Below are 20,531 nucleotides of genomic sequence, written 5' to 3'. Positions count from 1 at the left end.
ATTGGGTTGTTTTTGTTGATTTTTTTTTTTGGTGTGTTTTTCTGTTTGTGTTGATGGGTTTTTTTGTGTGAGTTTTTTTGTTTGTGTTTTTTAGGTTTCATGAGTTTAGGTACTGGCGTTTCAGACTCATTCATGCATATGTGATTGAAAATGAACCTTAAGGAGAAGCTGCCAACTCAGTCAATGCTTTGATCACCCTGGAAGAAATACACACTTCAGTTAGTATTTTCTGGGAACAGAACTGAAACCAATGTTTCAGGCTACAGGTTTAAGTTTCTAAAAACATAAAGTGTTGTGTCTCTTTTCCCTGAAAAATAATCTATAGGGACTTGCACAGATAATGATAGATCCTGAAGAACATTGCCTAGGGGGCTATTTTCATACTATTCCCGCTTTTCTCTCCCCACAGTCATCTTCCATTTTTATTCTTCTGTTGTCTTCTAGCTTTTGTCTTGCAGCCTCCAGCTTACTGTTTGAGACAGACATCATATTTCTGTCTTATGTCCCGTGATACTGGATAGTCTTAGATTTTACCTGTTTTCCAAGTTAGCTTACTGTTTTCTGGAACACTCTGGCAAATTTTGTGGACATGTTGTTCTTTCAGGAAAATCTGTGCTTGCAGCCTAGTATCCATTAACATGAGGCATACATGTTAGCTCAGGAGGCTTCTCATGTATATGCTTGATCTTTCTTGGCATCACAACTCCCCTTTCAAAGGGAGGTTATAGTTAAACAGTGCTGGAAAAGTCTGCCGCAAAGGGAATATAAATTCATTTTCTCTAGCACCTAAGAACAGCAGCATTTGCACCCAGTTGTCTACACCAATTAATTTCTGATCTTCACAGGCAATTTGTTCAAATGTTTCCCCATGCTCATAGTGGAGAAACTATTTTTTTTTTCATTATATCAAGTCTCAAGTTTCCTTTGCTTTCCTGCTGACCAATTGCCTGTTGGTGCATTTGTTCAGCTTGTCAGGGTTGGTCTGGGTGGCAGCCCTGTCCTCTGGAGTTTGAGCCAGCCAATCTGCCCAGTCGATGTCACCTCCAGAGCTGCTCAGGATGTGTGCTGTGTCTGGCCTTAAATGGTCCCAGCCTCGTCATCCCCCCTTCCTGAGGAGCAGCTTTCCCAGCACACTGTGTAACTTGGTCCTACTGCCTGCTCTTTGGTGAGCCTGCGGGGCTGTTCACCTGCCCATGGCTGTTCACCTGCCCAGGTACTGCCACCCTTGTTTCCCTGTAGGGAGCCTGGGGACACTGGCACAAGTGTTTTTCAGGTAAGGGATAACCAGAGCACTGCCCTCATCCATAGAGCCAGTCCTTCATCACTGAAAGCAATCAGTTTGTCCATGCTTGATTTGCCTGTAGTAGTAAATCAGTACTGTTTGTTCCTAAGAATCTTCTTGTCCTTCTGGTGCCTGGAAATGTTTTCCTTGAGGTCTTGCCTCATAATTTTTACAGGAACTGAGGTGAAGCTTTAGCCCGTAGCTTTCTGGATCCTCCTTGCCTTTTAAGCTGGACAGTAGACACTTTAACACTTTTTATGTTATAGCTCTGTGTGTTTAAAGCTGGAGCATTTTGGAAGTGTGAATGCATTTGGGTAAATACCAGACAACTGGGGACCCTGCCTGTCAGTACCACCCTTGGTCTGAGACAGAATGACAGTGTTGTCAGATGGATTAGCAACTAACAATATTAAAAATTACCATTTAGTTCCTTAGATTTAGCAGATGAAGGATGTTTAGTTAATACAATTAGAGAAGAAAGGACAAGTATTTTCCTTGTTTTAAGTATTTATTTTTCTGCACTTTTCTATTAATTTAAAAATTCTTCTCTTGAAATTGCCAGGAACTTTGGACATTAGGTGATTACCAGTGATTTTATTTCTGAGTAGTGACTAAGACTGTCTTGCTTGTAGAATATAGATATTTTATTAAAAGAGCTGCAAGTGCCAAGAAAATCTGTTTCATAAGATTGCTGATGGAGATTTAGCCTTGAGTATTGTCTGAACTTCAGTATGTAGCAAAAAGGTGGGAATTAGATTAACTTGAGGTTTTTTTGGTTTTGTGGTTTTTGTTTTTGTTTTTTTTTTTTTCTATCTGAATACAAGAGGAGTGATAGCAGTGAGTTGTATACTGGGACTTGCACTTTCCACTTAGTTGCTTTGTTCTCTTAACTTTGGCACTAAAACTTGCTAAATCGAAGTATGGATGGTCTTAATGTTTATTTGCTGTCAGATACCTTTTTGGAGTTCATAAAAGCATTGTGAGTCTGTGGGAGCATGTCTTTTGCCATGCTAGGTAGTGCCATTATTGGAAAACTTGGAATCCTTTTCTGATGAGCACTGTAAGGTACCATGGCCAGGGAATAGGAGTTATCTGAAAGGAAGCTGACTTTTTGTACAAAGTTTCTTTGCTTCCCGTTTTATCATGCCAACAGATAGGAAAAGATAGAAATCTTTTTTTTTGGCTAGACTATCACTGCATACATTCCTAATTTTATGATTTAAGGCTTGCAGAGAAGAATGTTTAATTTTTGTCTTGTCTTCAGGAGACCAAATTGAGTTTTATAATGCTTCTTCATGTACTACATTTTTAAAATTTCTAGTAATTTTTTTTCTTTTTTTCATAATGTTTCCATTTAGTTCACAATTTTTTTTTTTTTTTTAGCTAAACAGAGAAACTTTATTAAAGTGCTTCAACTGAGGCCTTAATTAGTGCCAAGTGAGTGGAAGGGCATCACCTGTCTTTTTCTTAGATGACATGCAAAGGAAGAGCTATTGATTTTGTCCCAGAGACAGTCTGAGTCATGGCTTTAACAGACAGCTTTATTAGCTATTGGTTAGCTCAGCTGAGATATGATTTTTGGCCATTTTTGACTAACACCAAAATCCCAGAGGGAAATCAGAAGGTGCAGTGCACTGCTCGTGATAATTGCTGTGGCAACCATGGCAATCTGACAATTTCCTTAAGCATCTATCAATCCACTGTTACAATTAACTCTTCTGCTAGACATTGACTCATGACAAAGAGATGGTACATCATCCTAATCTTCCTTTTCTGCTTTGGAAAGTAAGATACTTGGATGAAAATCAAAAGTTGACCTAATGCATTTTGTATAGGAAGAGGAAGTATCTGTAAGAAAGATAGAGGTTAAAACAATCTCAGCTGGACTGTGATCAGTGCTGTTTCTTTTCTTTTCTGTTAGATCTCCTAAGGCAAATGCATAAGCTTATTTGTGCCTTGGGAAAATTAAGTTAAGCGAAGTTTTATTGATTGTAAAGTAGCTCATCTGGGAAGAGCTTCAGAACATTGTGAGAGGCTGCCTGTTGGCTGTGGGTATTCAGCAGGTGCTGCTGGGCAGTGCCTGTGCTGGGGACAAGCTCACTTGTGATTTTTGTGTGTGCCCATTGTATCTGTTGTCATGCTGCCCAGGGCTTGGGAGTGTCTGACACACAGATGGCATTGGGCAGGTTCCCAGTGATCCTTGACATGTGGCCATGGATGGATGGAGCAAGAAAAGCTGTTGCACTTCTTTTCTAGTCGGAGGTGGATGGACAATACAAAATAAAATCTGTGTCCCTCTTTGTCATCTTTGAAACACAGTATCTGAAAGCATACATCACAGTCTAATTTACATCCAGTTGTAAAATGCCTTAAAAGGAGCCTTGCCATTTTGGAAGGAAGCTGCTGATGGGAATCTCAGGCTTACAACATACAGGTCTAACTGCGTTTCTCTTGAGCATCTGGTCTCAAGTTTGCTGTTCCGTAAACATGTTGTTAGTGACATCCCTTAGAAGGGTTGGGAACCTGGGAGCTTTCCACCATGTGTTCCATTCATGCAGTATGTCCATTAGGCCACAGGCAGTTTTATTTTTTTAATGCCCATGAGATTCATGTCATATGAAATAACCAGGTGACTGTGTCTTTCCATTATGGAGATTTTGCTTGGTAGATCCCAGAAGAGCCCTGCTTTTCTGTTTACACAGGATTAAGCCCTTTAATCACTGTCGTTGCTGGACAGTAAAAAGCAGTGTATTCTTCACACCAAGACCCTTAAAGTGGTGGTTGTACTATCCACTTCTGTCATTGTCTCTGCTAACACATGGACAGTATTAAAACTAATACAGTAGTGGCCCGTACTACTTCATTTTAGACGTAACTGTGGCAGCAGAAGTGTGGAGTATTTTAGTAGTTTCTCTGCATTCTGTGCATGTCAGCCCTCTCTTTCCATCGTTGTGCACATTGACAAACTGGTTGGTTTGGAAGCCTCCCGTTGTGGAAGCACACAGGAAGAGATGCCTGGAAAAGGAAAGGTAAGTTCTAACCTGTACGGCACAGGTTAGTGCCTGGAACCTCTTTGTGCACCTGGTCATTTGGTGCCTTCTTTCCCAGCTGGATATGTTGTGTTTGGCATGGGAGGAACTGAAGTAGCTGCCAGTGCTGAGTGCCTTTTTTCATGGAGCTGTCAGTCCATGGGTGCAGCTACCAAATGAACACGGAGTGCTGACAAAGTCAGCATTGCTAAATTTCTTTTTTTCTGCTGACCTTGGAGGTGGTGACATGGATCTGAAAAAGATAAGGACACTTATGTTTCCAGAGGCATTCTGTGATGTAGCCATTTCATAAACTGAACCAGAATTCATAGGTTTTTGCATAGGCAGAATCCCAAGATACTCATGCCAGATCCAGTTAGTAATTTAGGATTACCTAATGGTGTGTTTTATCTGTCCAAGTTACTGTGATTGTCCAATTTATTGTATAACATAAAACATAATTTAATACTCATGTACTGAATAGCAGACATGTGAATTAACAAGAAACCTGTAAGCTCTGAATTAATTCATTGCTTAGTGCAAGGGAAGTTTCACTGGTGCTTTTGAAGATGGAGCAAATCTATTGCCTTCACAAAGTGCACTTCTAATGCTCTTGTAGTACATTCTCTGGAGAGACAAAGCAGATTGTAGATCTGTGTAGGAAAGGAAATTAAATATCAGCACTAATAGGGAAGCTTTTAAGAAGTATTTAAGCTTTAAAGCAGTAAACATATTATCATTTAAAAACTTATTTTAAATACTACCTTTGTACCATAAGTTAGATTTTATATTTGCATTACTCTGCCTGAAAAAAAAAGGACTATGTCTTTCAATATTGGTTGTATAGATGGAAATATTAAGATACCACATAACTGTTCTCTCTGTAGCCCCTGACATTACTGTTTTCTAGCTTGATTTGAATCCTTTCTTATGCTTGTTACCCTTTAGTTTAGGACCAGTCTTTAGTTCCAGTATTTTCTCCTTCATCTTTGTCCTTCCTGCTGATGTTTTTTTCCTCATTTCTACGTATTTGAGTATCAAAGAATGGTTTGGTAAGCACAAACATAACTTTACTATTGCCAGTTTAAAAATTTATGTTTAGAAAGACAAGGGGGTGATAATTTACTTTAGAGTTTGATTTAGCATGAGCATCCTATGGCATGGATATAAAAGAAGTTGGTTTAGTTGTTGAGCAACTGTTTGTCATTGGAGACACTTTAGGGAAAATGTCACAGTGGCTTAAGAAGGTTTCAACAATAAAGTAGCAGCTTTAATAAATTTTCGTTCATTTTGCAAATACTTACCTTGTGTGTAAGGCTTTATGGTTTTCATATTTTTATGACACTTTCTGACTCAGTATTTTATTGTTGCTCTTGCTTATAGGAAGGTATTACAGTGCCTTTGAATTCTAGGAATCGGGAAGTTGTTAGCAGAATTTCAAGGCAGTTCAGTGTAGGTTTCCCACTGTAAGTTTTGCAGCCAAGCTCAGCTGTGTGTGTAAGTGGTGTCTGAGTGCATAAGAAGCGTGTGTTAAAGCAGTACCATTGTGCTTGCAGAGAGCCACATCCTGGAGGACGTGAACCGGTGCATCGTGGCGCTGAGGGAGCAGGATGCCGAGGGCCTGGACCGTGCCGCGGGCGCCATCCGTGGCCGCGCCGCCAGGGTCGCTCACATCGTGGCGGGGGAGATGGACAACTATGAGCCAGGAGCTTACACCGAGGGGGTCATGATGCACGTGCAGCATCTCACCAAGGCCGGTGAGTCTGGTTTCTGGAGCTTTTATGGTGGTGTAACCTTTCCTTTATCCGCCACATTTAAAGTGAATCCTGTGGGTCTCTGATGTAACGCACGGGTGGTGCACTGATGGTTCCCTCTGAGGTCTCTGCTCTCCTTTCAGCAAGCTGTCGAGTTAGGATGAGACCATGCAGTGCAAAACTCACTTCTAAAATTTTGAGTTACATGATCTCTGTAAGGTTTCTTAAGTTATGGAAGGCTGTTACTGGGGTTCTTAATGCATGTCACAAGTTTGAAGACTTGTAACTAATGAGGCAGGAGCTTCCCACGTTGTTGCACTGGCCTTACCACACCTGCTCTAAGCAGATGAAAGGCAAACTCAGAGAAGGAGGTGCATGATTTGTGTGTACTTCCACTTTAAAGACTGTTGATCAGATGACCCAAAAAATCTTCAGTTTTTGCAAAGCAAGTTTGAAACTTTCTAAAATGTTTAGTAGTCTCCTTTACATTTTCATAGTATTAAAAAAGAGGGCATCCTATATTGAGTACCTGTATTGCAAATGCCTGTACTGGCCACAGGGGGTGTAACTGCACTATTTTAGAAATGGTTCCTGTGTTTTCTGTAAATGATTCTCTGGTTTTCATCGTGTATACTTAATTAAAAAAAAAAAAAAAAGAAATTATCTGTGGAGTTCCCAGTACGTCCATGTTTTCGGTGGTTGCGAGTCTAATAGTTGGGCAGTTAAACTGCTCCTAAGAGATTTTCTCCAAGTCTGTACATCCCTGGACTATGGGATTTAGCTTCCTGAACTCAGAAGTCTAAATTCTAGCTCTGTCAATCTAAACAAATGTCTAGTACCTTACATTTGACTGATATTTGCTTCATTTTACCACAAGAAAAGACAGGAATTTTGTTTGAGCTTGCTCTTAGTTAAAGTTCAAATATGTCCAGGGCAGAACCATCTTCACGTGAACAAGAGTAAACTGACATTGTAGTGAAGTGGCAAAAGGGACAGAATAGTGGGAAGAGTTTGAAATAGACTTGCCTGTTTTTATCTTACTATATTGTGATGAGAAAATTGAAAAAATGTCGCCATTGCATTCCTTTCTTCATGATTTCTGGAAGTACTGTGACAGATATCAAGAGAAGCAGCATAGAAAAGCAAAGTTTTGATTCTCATTTAAAAGCTGAGCCCGTTTTTCTTGAAACTGATAGCATTTAAAGACATTAGGAGTTGACAGTGATTTCTGTTCTGTTGCCTTGCTTTGACAGTAATATATATAATATACCTAAACCTGTCTGTCTGCAGAAGACAGGGAGACACAACACTGGTTGTGGTTGTTTGCTTGTTTCAAGGGACATCAAGCATGGTGACATCTCAAATGACTTTGCAGTACTTCAAAGAATTCACTGTCTTTGTTGTTCCATAGGAGTGGAAAAAAGGCACATGTACTTCTCTTTTCCACCTGTATTTATATGATCTGCAATGAACAGATATCGAGCTGTGTGAGAGCTGCTTGGTTGCTTCCTGGTTTTGTTATTTTTAACTTTTTCAGCTTACAGGTAAAATGTAGGTAGATTGCAGCCCTCAGGTGTAACCTAAACTATTCTATCCCAGCTGGGCCTTTCAGGTCCAGCTGATTGCAAGGGGACACTTCACCAGGAGAGAACTCTGTATTTATGCTGCCATAACCTCCTCAGTTAATTTCCACAAATAACCTCAGGCAGCAAAGGGAATCCTTTATGCCTAATGAAGAGATGAAGTGTTACTGATGAGAAATTATTGCAGGTAGTGTAGAATTAGGGAAAACAAAATTACAGACAAGCAGTATACGTGGAAATAGCGGAGAAGTAAAAACAGAAATAGAAGAGTGAATGGGAGAAAAAATAGGAAGGATGCAAACTGGAGGTAGCAGGAGAGAGAAAATGTGCAGAAAGAGGAGCAGATATATTTACTGTTTGTTAAAACAAAAATCAAGGCTAAATTGTGGAATGCATGTCGAGGTAATTTATAAGAAAAAGGTTTAATTCTCTGCATTGCAGTATGTAAGAAAAGAGCATAAGATCACTGAATCTGTCTCTTCAGCTGGAAGACATCAGACATATTTAAGATAAAGTGAGATATTCAACAGTAATATCTTAATACTGCCAAAGAATGAGTATTAAAAACTGGATCTTAATTTCTTAGCTCAGGTTGTGTAGTCTGGTGTACATACGAGCTGTTGGCAACCAAGTGCATCTCTATAGCACTGTACAATGGAGTGTCTGCTTTCTCAGGTGTATTTATGCTGTTCCTCTGTTTTACCTCTTCCCTTTCCCTGAACAAGAAGAAAAACCCCAAGAAAACTAACACCAAGGCTCTGCAAAAGCCCCATTTATAGTGTGGAGCTGAGCTTTTAGAAGTTAAATACTGCCAGAACTGGAGTTGTCTTTGCAGCCTTGATATCCCTTGATTTGCACTCTGTGTGTTCATGACATGCATTAGGACATTGTGGTTATGTGATCATACACAGTTGTGTTACTAACAGCTGCTTTATGAGGTCACTGCATGGGCATAGGCCAGGGTCATGTATTAGAGAAGACTGAAGTCCACAGGCTCAATTTAGAATGTACTGAAGCACAAGACTGTGGGGAGAGAATACATGATCTCATATTGGAGATAGCTGTAGATGGACTTGATGATCTTGGTCTTTCTGAACTGAAATGGTTCTGTGACTCTGTAGTTGCAGTGCCAGGGCCTGTGCAGAGTTTCTGCTGATACCCAGTCCTTGAGGCTGTAGTAATGGGGGGGGTGCAGGGATGCTCCCCAGCTTCTGCTGTGAGGGAGTGCTGTGCTGGCTGCTCCCTAGTTCTACACCACAGTGACACCGGGACGTTCTCTGTCCCTCCTGCTCTCAGGTTTCTGTGGGAAGAGCAGCAGAGCATTCCAGCCAAGGCCCCGGTGCAGATGGTTGTAAATCAGTATTGAGCATCATGCCCTGGAAGCGTCATGGCCCAGGGTCTGCGTAAAACCATGGGGACACTGGAGAAAAGTGTTGAGCCGCGGGGTCTGTGTGTTCTATGGAGGCAGCGGGTTTAACCCCACAGTGCCTGTTGGACTGTGCAAGGGTAAGGTAGTTGAGCTTGAGGCTGTGTTGTGGTATGGTTAAGGCTGTGAAAACGTTACTGCTGATGCCTCTTTCGTTCCTAATGTCTGGCACTGGTGGATAGATCAAAATAGGCAGATTGTTGCATTTTGGTAGGGTTTGTGTACTGTTGTATCAAAGTAAAATGAAACATTTAGGAACTCTTTTTATAAAACCCTAAGGTATTTCTACTTCATAACAGGAAGGGAGATCTTGTGCTCTACTTTTAAATACCAGTCTTCTATGTTATTTTATTGTCTGCCAGAATCTGCAGCAGTTAAATTTAAGTCAACAATTTATATTGTGGCATATATCTGTTGATATAGTATAAAGTCTGTATTGTAAATTTGGTCTGCAGTTTTGCTTTAATGCTAAAGAATAATGATATACATACACGTGTAAATACATACATAAATCCTTTAGGTATTTAGATGTCTACAGATCTTATAAAAAAAACAAGGAAAAGGGTGGAGACAAAGATTGGAAGTATTTTAACTGTCTCAAGTCCCCAGTGGGCCAAAGACATTGTTTTCAGACCTCTTTTGGAGTGCTTGGATTTGTGTCCAGTGATTTTCTTTAAGACCTCACAAGCCTCAGTTACTTTTTTGGCAGAATGTTTTAATGTCATATTACGTGCCAGTATGAATGAATTTATTTATTTACACTAATTCATTTATTTATTTATTTTCTGGTCCCAAGATTGCTATTTTGGTCACCTTCCAGTCTACCTTTTCCCTTCATAGCCCTTTCAGTGTGTGCACTTGTACAGCTCCATATTGGTACTTATCTACTATACCTGAAACAGAGCTTTCCGGTACAGTAATTTATTAATTGATTCTCTAGGGTGGATTAAATCTACTGCATTGCTTTTCTCTGGGAAAAGGTAATTTATCTCAGTCATAAAAGGACAGTGGGGTTTTCATGATACAAACTTCCTTCCAACTTATGCTTTTTATTTAGCTTTTCCATTTCTTGCAAGCCTATGTGCACAAGCTAATGGCTTGTATTTCCCTGGCTGCTTCACTTGCCTTTTTCAAATCCAGTTCACAGGTTTTGTTGCAGCATCTTATGTGAAATGACTGTCAGTTTCCTTTGTCCCCTGCCTTGAGTCTTCTGCGGTAGGGATTGCCTGCTCTTCTTCAGGAATGTGACTCTTTCACCCAAAAGACACCCTCCAAAGAGGAAATGCAAGAGGGGGTTGTGCCCACTCTGACATTTATGACTTATTTTGTCATCTTTAGGAAAGCCACCTGAGCCAGCATGGGGAGCAAGGAGCATCTCCAGAGACTTCACTGGCTTTTCCTAAGATGTATACTCAGATAGGATCCTTAAATGGGATGAACGGCCTGTTGAAGGTCCTTACCTCTTGTCATAGAACAAAAGATACCAATATGACCAACTTTATTCTAAATTATTTCTTTGGGATAGCTAAAATGAGGTGAATGGATCTTACTCATTCTGTGGGGCACATGAAAAATCCTAAGTTTTTATTAATTTAGAAACACAAGTGTTTTTAATGAAAAATTATTTTTCACCACTTGTTCATCACTCTCAGAATGAGAACTAAAGAGAATACTTGCTGTTCAAGTCTGTTTAGTATTCAGTGATTTTTACCCTTTCTTATGAAGCCCAGAGAGTGCTGAAGAAGACTGACTCTTGACACTTCAAAATACATTAATAAAAAAAAAAAAGAAAATCCCCAAAACATTTGAAGAAGGAGAGAGGCCTGAGTATGCAAATTTATGGAATTGGTGAACTTGTGAAATTGGTACACAACCCAGACAAGGAACAGCTTATGAGAAACTATTCAGCAGAATTATTTTAAGAGTAAGAGGAAAAAAAACATGGGCCAAGAAAAACACTGAGGGTATTTTCATGACTTAGGCTAAAACATTCTTTGTGTATGTTACATGATGATTGTAAGACTATAACTTAAGCAATAACCCTTCATTCTTGTGGTTGTTACTCTATTACAGAGTCAATAACTTCCCTTTGGTGGAGTCTGCAGTGAGACTTTTTTTTTTTTTTAGGGCTCTGTTCTGATCCTTCTGTGAAATTCTGTTAAGAATGTTGGCTTTAAAAATCAGATTTTGTTTCTGATATGAAGAATGCTCTGAAAAATAGGGGGAAATGCCAACATTTTTTGTGTTCCAGGTAATCAAAAAATGACCCTGAACATTGTCATTTCTTTTTGCCAATCTTTTCTTCCTTTCCTCTAGCTCAAAAATAGCTTTGCTTCACGGTTAGTAGCAGCAATGTCCACGTTGATTATAAGCATTAAGGGCGTTAAGGTGCCTTTAACTACACATTTGCTTCTTTAAAATGCTGTTGCACTTAGTGGTCATTTAAAGCACTGAGAAGAAACTGCTCTACTGGGCACTGCTCCCCCAGGCCTTGCTCAGTAGCAGCTTCAGAGTGCCCAATGCAGACTCACTCTTCAGGGCAGTTCTTGAACACCCTCAAAGTCTCCAAGAACTTTCCTCCTTCTCAAGAGAAACCTTATGTACCGGTTTCACCAAATTTAGAAATATACTCTGAGAGAAGGCACAACCACCCTTCCCCCACCAGGTTCGGGAAAAAATAAATTTTCCTTAAAGGAAAGTGAAAGAGATAAAAACTATTTATTTAACAAACACACGGGAAAGTAAAATAATGCTAAATAATAAAATCTCTCGCTGTGGAGAAAAACCTGGGAAAGTGTCAGAGTCCTCCCTTTGGTCTCCTCGGAGCTGGGGCGTGGCCCAGGGCCAGGCCCTCTCTGCCCGGTGGAAAGTCCTCCCGATGTGCTCTGATGTTAAAGCAATCACGCAGTCCAGTAGAAAAGGGGAAAAATCCGAAATTCCAGGGAAGGAAAAATTTAACTCTCAGTCTCTCTCCGGAGAAAAAAAAAAAAGCAGCTGAACCACTGGCCAAAAACTGTCCTGGAAGCAGCCAGCCGGGTGCTTCCTCCCTCCCCTGCTGCAGCGGGGAAAACCCATTGCTATCTGTGTGTGACCTTGAACAAGCTGCAAACTGCTTTGAGAAAGTTTTGCTCAGTTTTTTCCTTCCCCCTCTCAGGCTTCGTTTAGAGGCATAGAAAGGCACAAGAATTAATTTCTGGGCATAGGCAGCGATATGGGATACACATCATAAGGTCACCCCAAGACCCCTTAATAAGAGCAGCATTTAAAATGCAGCATTTTTATAAAATAAAATCATGTTTCTGAGGGTAATAAATTTGTTTTTGCCGTGTTCAGTTGAGTTTTGATACTTTTTTGGTTGTTAGGTCATTTTGCTGAATTAGGATCGTAAATACCTTTCTGTGACCTGCCATGGATTCGGCACATGTGGTCTTGCTCCATCTAAATTACATGGGGAGAGGGAGGGAGGTGAGGGAAGGGTCTCTTGGTTTGAGTGGCATTGGTGGAAGAACTGGAAAAGGGAGGATGTTGTGTGAATTCTGAATCTTACTCCCATGGTAATGAATTTGCCATGTTCCTTGGTGAAGCCTGGTTTGCCTGCAGTCTGATTTTGGAGCAGAGGACACTTGGGTTAAGACTTCCTTAAAGTACTGAACACCAGTTGTTGTCTTTGTTTCTGCAATTTCCACAGGCCCTACAGGGGAACTGAGGATGGAAGTATACTAACGGGCAGTAATGGCTTTTTTTTTTTTCTTCTATCCAGTGTTTTGTGGGCTAGGTTTTTTTTAGGTTGGTTGGTTTGTTGGATTTTTTTTCAAGTAGAATTGCTGTTCTGAGTCACTGTATGTGACATTTTGTGATAAATCTTCCCTCACTTGAAGCTACTTTAAGAAATGACTTGTGACTTTCCAATATCTGTATAACTTTCATATATCCCTTTTAATATATTTCTGTCTCTTGGATCTTAAGGACCAGTGGACTGGTCTGGTTCAGTAGAGTCCCTTCATTAAAGACAGCCCTTCCTTAAGCTGATAACGAGATCAGGGAACTACTGCTGTTCCTTTTACTATGTATTTTTAACTGAAGCAAACTCTCAAGCTTGCGCAAGGTTATCTCTATGTCCATATCAAAGCCATTACCTTGATTTCACCTGTGACTTTCTTGCACAAAGTGCCTGGACCTCTGTAATGTTAAGCATATTTCATTCCCAAGTCTGTACTTGCCTTTCGCTTCCAGCTCTGTAGCCTTTCCAGTTACTTGGAATGTGTTTTCCAGAGCCTCTGGGGCACAGTTTTCTCTCGTTACTGTTGTCATAATGTTGTTCTTGTGGTCTTGTATCTACAAACCCTGATGCTATTGTTTCTTTGCATTTTGGGGGGAGTTACAAGCATGCTGTGTCTGTTGCAGTTGTCCAGGGTTAGTTTGCTGTGTCTCTTGCTTTGCCATTCCACATTCAGAGAATCCTGTCATTCTGTTGTCTTTTAGAACACTGTAACACATTGGAGATGGCGTCTTTCTTACAGAAGGTGAAGTTTTTGTCTGTTTTACAGGTTTTTGCAATAGGAACATTTTAGTTCTTAATGAGCAGCTTTGGCTTCATCTGATGTGTCCTGGAGCTAAGCCGGTCAGATCTACCTGCTGGGTTTTCCCAGTACATACTGAAGTCTTTTGAATACTTTGGGATTTACCACTCTTCTGACCATTTGCATGTCAGAGCATGGTCTGCTTCCTAAGCAGGATTGTGGACTGAGTAACTTCATTTCAGAAATCATCAGTGCTTAAAAGTTCATTCTCTATTTCATAGTACCTATGAAGACTGTTTTGGTTTAAATCTTCAGTATGAATCCAGTCTCACTAAGGATTTCCTTAGTCCCGAAAAATGGCAGTACTTTTTTGTTCTTCAGCCTTAGCTCACTCCTAAGTTCTTCAGAGAGATAATTTCCTAACCTGAATTTACAAAAAGCACCTTTCGCAGTTTTCATTTTTGCATGTAATAAATTTTTATGTTTTATAGTAAAGTTCGTAATTTTTGTAACATGACCTATCATAAAATTATATGATCACCCTGCCTCCCTTCAATAGTATTTCCAGCTACATACAGCTAACTCAACTCTGCTTAAGATTTTTCTAGTGATTCCTTTCTGGCAACATGCCCTCAGCTCTTCGTGCTTCGTTCCTTAGAAAGCATGAACTGTTAGATCTGGAAATGATGCAGTGGCTCTTGATGGGGGGAGCATATGCATAATTCAGTAGGATTTATAAATGCCTGTGTATGTATGTTTGGATTATAAATCTGTTAACGTAGTAAAATTGATTCTTGTTGAAATCATAAATGATAAGCTTGCCTTTGTTTTGTTCACCTTGTCTCAGTAAGTCTGTCACCGCCATTCATGGCAGTATTTGGAGAAGTGGCATTGTATGCGTTATATGCCAGATAAATTTCTGTAAACAGGGTTTTTCCTTGCTTTCTGGGGACCATATTCTGTTTTCTACCAGAATCCCACTGCTGGGCAAGGACATCTCTGAAGCTGGTTTTGTTTGCTGCAGGCTTTATTTTGTGTCACAGCTGATGAGAACAGCAGACCACCTCCTCAGTTTACCCAGTGCTGTTGAACAGCTGCAGTTGTTTTGGAATAATTCATTAGACAGCAGACAAAGTGTAAGGAATGCATCCATTGAATTGAAGCATTTGTCATGGAGTTTCGTGTGGAAATGTATAACTGTCTGTCACTCACTCCTTTTTGATTGTTGTCAGGCATTAAAAATTCAAAAGTAGACAGCTTCAGTCAGCAGATGAGAAGGTCTATCTCGGGTATTGTGCAGAAAAGTTGTTGCAGAATTCCTCACCTTCCCAAGTGCTCTGAAGTAGCAGCCATGTTTTGCTTGTGGAATACTGGGCCTTGGCAGCTAGGTTAGGCAGTAAACTATTGATGACCCTCTTAATCAACAGGAATGTTTGGAGAAAACCCATAGATGTTTCAACAGATTGTTTGGTTTGGGGTTTTTTTCCTTATGGATTAATTTTATAATTTCTTCCCTGAACTGAAGCTTCAAGTAACGTTCCTTGTACCAGGATATTAGTGCTTTCCCAGGAATCGTATTTTTGGTGTTGAAGGAGGCTTAAGATAATTGCCTGAAACTGATTCCTAGGTCTGAAGTCAGAAGTGTTTAGTGAGCAATTCTAGATGATATCAGCATACTGTTGCTTTTGATATGCTTATGTTTTTAGGAGGGGGAGGCTAGAGTTCAGGAAATACTGTGAAGCAGACCTCTGAGGAAGCATTAATGGTAAAATAAATAATATTTAATGATAGTATGCTGAACATTAAAGTTGATACGTTGATTATAATAAGAGTGCCAGAAAGAAGTGGGAAAGATCTAAGAATGTGACCCTTGGAAAGATGATGGTACTCACTGTACGCTTTCCAAAGTAGGCCTTGCCAAACTCAAAATGTTGGGGGAAAGATTTCTGGAGAACAGAGGATGCTGAGGATGGGCTGGGCCTTAGTGCAGGTGACTTGTGAGAAGCAGGGGAGAGATTGAGAGTTTAATGTGGGGAGGTGGCAGCCAAGGGACAATGGATAGAAACCTGCAGCTTCCTGAGAGAGTTGCAGTGACTCTGGTGCCACTCACTCTTGGCAGAGACAGGTGGCACAACTAAGGGCAGTGGCCACAAGCTGCAGCAGAGTAATTCAGAGACAGTGAGGGCAGAGCAGGGGATTTATTCACTGTAGTGCAGCACTAGAACAGAGATGCAATGACATTTGTCTTTGAAGGTTTTTGAGACTTAGCTGGACAAAGCTGTGACTGACCTGATGTTGTGTTGGTCTTATGTCTAAGGAGATGACATGCAGAATCCTTTTCAAATAATGTATGTAGGATATTTTCCCCAGCTGCATTCATGTAAGAGTTACCTTTTCTGGGTAATTAAATGCTTTAACATGGGCATTCATACTCTGTAGTAACCTCAGATTCTTAGAGAAGAGTTCTTTCTGTGCTTAGTGACTTGCTTGTTATTAGAAATACATACTGTTAGTATTGACAAGGACTTTCAGTGTAAAAATGCTTGCATATACTTCATTCCCAATCTGCAAATTTCTCTAGAATGCTAACACAGACCTGTTATATGAAGTATCATGTATTAAATGGTGGTCAAGCATAGAAACATTGCCAATGGATGCAATCCATCTGTGGGATTTAGTCTGATACATTTCCAAATAGGCAAAGAAGCATTTAAAACCTATAGGTGCTCTGTTTTTCAAAGTGTTTGTTTATTCTTCAGCGTGATCTTTTCAAACCGTGGTAATTTCTATTTATCCTGAGAGCTAAGAGTAAAATTTTCAGCAGTGTTTCATATTTGTTTTAAATAACAACATAGTCATCTTGTGTTTACTTAATTTGCTTACTTGTCTTGCTTATCTTTTATTCTGTGAGATAAGTAAGGAAAGTAAGAACCTGTATCTGCAAACACCTTTAGAGTTTGTATCTTAATAGTGTTAGAAGCAATGTTAGTTTTATCAGTATAGTTTTATTCAGTTTCAAATAATGGTAGTTATATTCAGAGTATTTTTATTCTGTTTCTAACCACTGTTTGTGAGCTGATAACTGACTTCTTGAATCTTTAATAGTCTGCTATTCTGTATCTTGGAGGAAAATTATTATTTCTGCATTGCAGGTTGGGAGAAAGCTTTCTTGTAGTCAGTCTTTGTAAACTACAAACCACAAGCAAAGAACAAAAACATCTTGTGGAACCTTTTCAGCCTTTCCATAGTCGCTCCATGGAATCGGATGTAGCAGGATATGTAATTGGCAGTCCCTTTCTTGTCTGTCAGCAGTCCACTGCATTTGGAGCTCTCTCCCTGAGTGTCCATGCAGAACAGTCAGTACCTGTTACAACTGATACTCCAACTGTTCTTTATGTTCTTGTACAGAACTTTCTTTACCTGAAGAACTTTTCCCTGCTGATAAAAGTAGGATTTGCACTAATTATCTGTAAATGTTGCTAATTTATTTAGCCACTAGTTGATGAAGAGATTTCAGGTAGATGCTGAAGAAGGTTCTTTGTAGCCTTGTTGGTAGGCAGCTGGGTAAGACAAGGTTTCTTTTGTAGGGCAGAACATGTAATGCAGGATGCAATTATGGTCAGCATAGAGTGCCAACGGCCCCTTCAGGTTTGTGCTTTGAACCCTGAGAGAGAACCACTTGAGTTTGTCACCTTGGCCACAAACAAGCTGCCTTATTGGTATTTCACCTTCTGCAGCTAGCAGGTTTATTGCTCTCAAATGATGATATGCTACAATTGAACATTCTCATTAAATGTACCAGGATTGCTCTTCATTTTAATCCATTTCAGTAATACCGTATTCTAATAATGAAAGCTTACATGGTGGGCTTCAGCAATTAGAGCCTATTTGCAAATCCACTGGAACTATTGCTACTGACTTCTCTGGTTGTGGTGCAAGTCCTGGATCCCTGTTCTTTCTGCCTGGTCCCAGTGTTTGTGATCCCACTGAACAGGGTTGCAATGAAGGGCTGCAGTAAAGGCAGGGAGCACACACAATGTTAGCCTGTCACAAATCACTGCTTTCTGAATCATTCTGAGGCTAGCTCTGAATGTTAAATTTAGAGACAGTATTCTTCTGGCACCATTTAGAAAAATATATTTTCTGCAGTTGACAGCATTTATTGGTATTTCACTGTAATTATGTATTTGAGGATTTTGGCTACCAAGCTGTATTTTTCTTGTGCTTGCTTTTTAAATGTCAGTAGTCTTCCATGAAAAATAATTCTTCTTAATTAAATTATTTCAGTTATTCCAAGTTACTATTGCAGTAGACACAGAACTAAAATGTAGTGACCCTTTTCCCAAATACATTTTGCCCAAGGACATTTTGGCTTCTATGTTTTTGTTGTTTGCTAATATATGACAAAAACATGGTATCTGACTGTGCCTAAAAAGCTGCGTTAATTTTCTGATGTTTCCATTGGGATAAGCAAATTTTTTTTGGGCCAAAAGAAGCTTGGAATCTTGTGCAGTTTTATTCTTTATGGCTAATTTAATTACTTTCAGATTTTCTAGGTTGATGCTACACCCACTAGGAACCAGATTTCTAAAAAGACAGTATTTCTAGTAATCTACCAAAATAACTGGCTGCATCTCAAAGTCAATGTTTAGATTGTTGTTTGCTGCTAATGTTTTGAAGACCAACTCATTGTCAGCATAGTTATATTTGGGAAAATACGTCTTAGTTACGTGTTCTGAGCTTCTGAAACTACACTGGTGTCTCCTGAAATAGTGTTACTGTAGTACATCGGAAGAAGCCTGTACCAAGCAGGTCATAACTTCAGCAGCACTCTCTGCTGTGCCACCTCACTGAAGCACTTGTTGGGGATGATACACAAGTTTGTATGTTGGTAACTGCTGTGCTCAGTTGTTTCTTCCCACTTTTCTCCCTTGTAGGGTGGCTGTAAGGTTTTTGTGAATGAACACCATTCTCTAGCTTTGGTGATTTATAGCAAAATGCTTCTACAATACAACCAAACAAGGTTCACAGAGAGGTGTTTGGGGAGGTTGTAATTTTATTTTTTTATTCAATTCTCAGGACTTCTCTTCCCTGCTTAAATTACTAAAAAGCTGCTCTCTGCTCATTATACATAAGAGACTACCTGAAGTCACTCCCCCCCACAAAGACCTCAATTTCCTCTTATATTCCTTTTTATGGCATTTTCTGTGTTCTGCTCAGTCCATTTGGGAAATCCCAATTTGGGAGTATTAGGTCACTGCCTGTAGACACTACCTGGTGTGTTAATTGTCTCCTTGCTCTTGCTGACTGAGCTCTGGCTGTGTTTTGGGGTTTTTTTAGGGTACAGACTTAGGGTATTTACTGGTCTTAGCTTCTGTGTATCTATGTGCGATTCTATGTAGTGCAGATGCCTCTAAATGAAACCCAGGGACTTCAGTTAGAGTAAGGAAGGGCGTGTTCTGGGCTGTGATCTGAGTTGAGGAATAGCAGTTGTTTCCACAGCTCATGAATGCCCTGCTGTAGCTGGGGACTGATGAGACGAGACAGGCCCACATGGCCCACTCTGTCTGCTAAGGAATGAAAGATAAATTCTGAAATTTGTCTCATCTGTCCTAGGGGGAAGTGTCATTCTCATCTGGGATCTCATGGTCAGTCTGTCCTTGAGCATGGCAGCAAAATATATTAGGTAGAGGGCTTCAAAAAAAGGAGGATTATGTAAATGATTTAAATGATCTTTTTGCTCTTTTTAGTGCTGTGACCTGCCTCTAGTAAGTTCCTTCTACAGGGAAACTCATCTACTCCCTCAAAACCATTCCCTTGAAGATCCCTGTGAGGGATCCCACTGAAGCTTTGAACTGTGATGTTCAGATGCAAGGCACTGCTTTAATTCCCAAGTGCAGTGTTCCATGCGTTTGCTAGGCTGTGCAGGGGCTGTGGAGAGGGTGCTTGTGTAGGGGAAAGTCCAGGGATTCCAAAGTCACAAGCAATCCTCTGTACCCATACAGAGAACAGTCACTTGGTGTGTACATCTAAACTGTCCTGGTGCAAAGCAGAATAGCTGTGTGTTCCAGGTAGGAAGCTGAATCACTGTCATGGGTGTGTTTAGGGGAGGAATAAATTAGGGCTGTTTCAAAATTAAAAGCAGCAATTTACTGGATTGCCATTCATTAATAACACACACAGCCAATAATTAGGTCTCACTTGCTATCAATATTTTCTCATATTCAGGACAGTTAACTCCTAAAAATCTTACCCTTATTAGCTGTGAAGATCTAGTACCTCAAAACTGCTGTCGTGTTCAGCATAGTTTATGTATAAATCTGTCTGTAAATATATGCATATAAAAAAGATTTATGATGTCCATTTGTATATAGCTAGGTAATTCCGTAAATACTTCTATGTATGTGTATACATGCTCAGCTGTGGGCTTGTGGGTCTGCCAGCAGTCTGGCAGCCTTGCAAGCTGCAAAACTCCTCTGCGCAGCACAGTTGCAGCTTGCATAGGTCTGAGTTAACAAAGCAGATACTGATTACAGCTTGCTTTTATTAGGAAACTTTTTACATGCAACACACCTCTGCCTGGACTACTTCATGTTGTATTATGCTGTCATTATGCAGAAACTTTAGCTTGAAATACTAAATTCCATTAGGATAATTTATAGATCCTTATGCTCTAAATAGTCAAGGAGGGGAGTGGCCACAATGGAGGATTCTGAGACTGTGCCTCTCATATATAATGGCCCAGGATTGAGACTGTCAGAGGAATATGAGCTGTTTCTGGTGTTGTAAGTTCCAAAAATAGTTAATCCCTTTTTCTGCATGTAACCTATAAACTTGTTACCAAATAAGGTGACTGAATGTGAATGCTGATATATGGGGTATATCAAATGCATATAGTCACAGAGCTCTTCTACTTCTCTCATACTCATGTACAGGT

The 20,531-nt window shown here is 40.0% G+C and overlaps 1 protein-coding gene across 2 annotated transcripts in view; it reads left to right on the top strand.

Moving 5' to 3' along the window:
- Positions 1-20,531, top strand: part of CTNNA3 (catenin alpha 3) — a 437,555-nt gene that overhangs the window by 320,335 nt on the left and 96,689 nt on the right. For both annotated transcript variants that reach the window (XM_048310542.1, XM_048310541.1), the window contains exon 12: positions 5,868-6,068. In XM_048310542.1, the coding sequence (XP_048166499.1) occupies positions 5,868-6,068 (201 nt within the window). The remainder of the gene's footprint in view (positions 1-5,867; positions 6,069-20,531) is intronic.

Source organism: Corvus hawaiiensis, chromosome 8 (assembly GCF_020740725.1).
Source record: "Corvus hawaiiensis isolate bCorHaw1 chromosome 8, bCorHaw1.pri.cur, whole genome shotgun sequence".
NCBI classification, from domain to species: Eukaryota; Metazoa; Chordata; class Aves; order Passeriformes; family Corvidae; genus Corvus; species Corvus hawaiiensis.
This window is presented reverse-complemented; position numbering and strand designations above follow the sequence as displayed.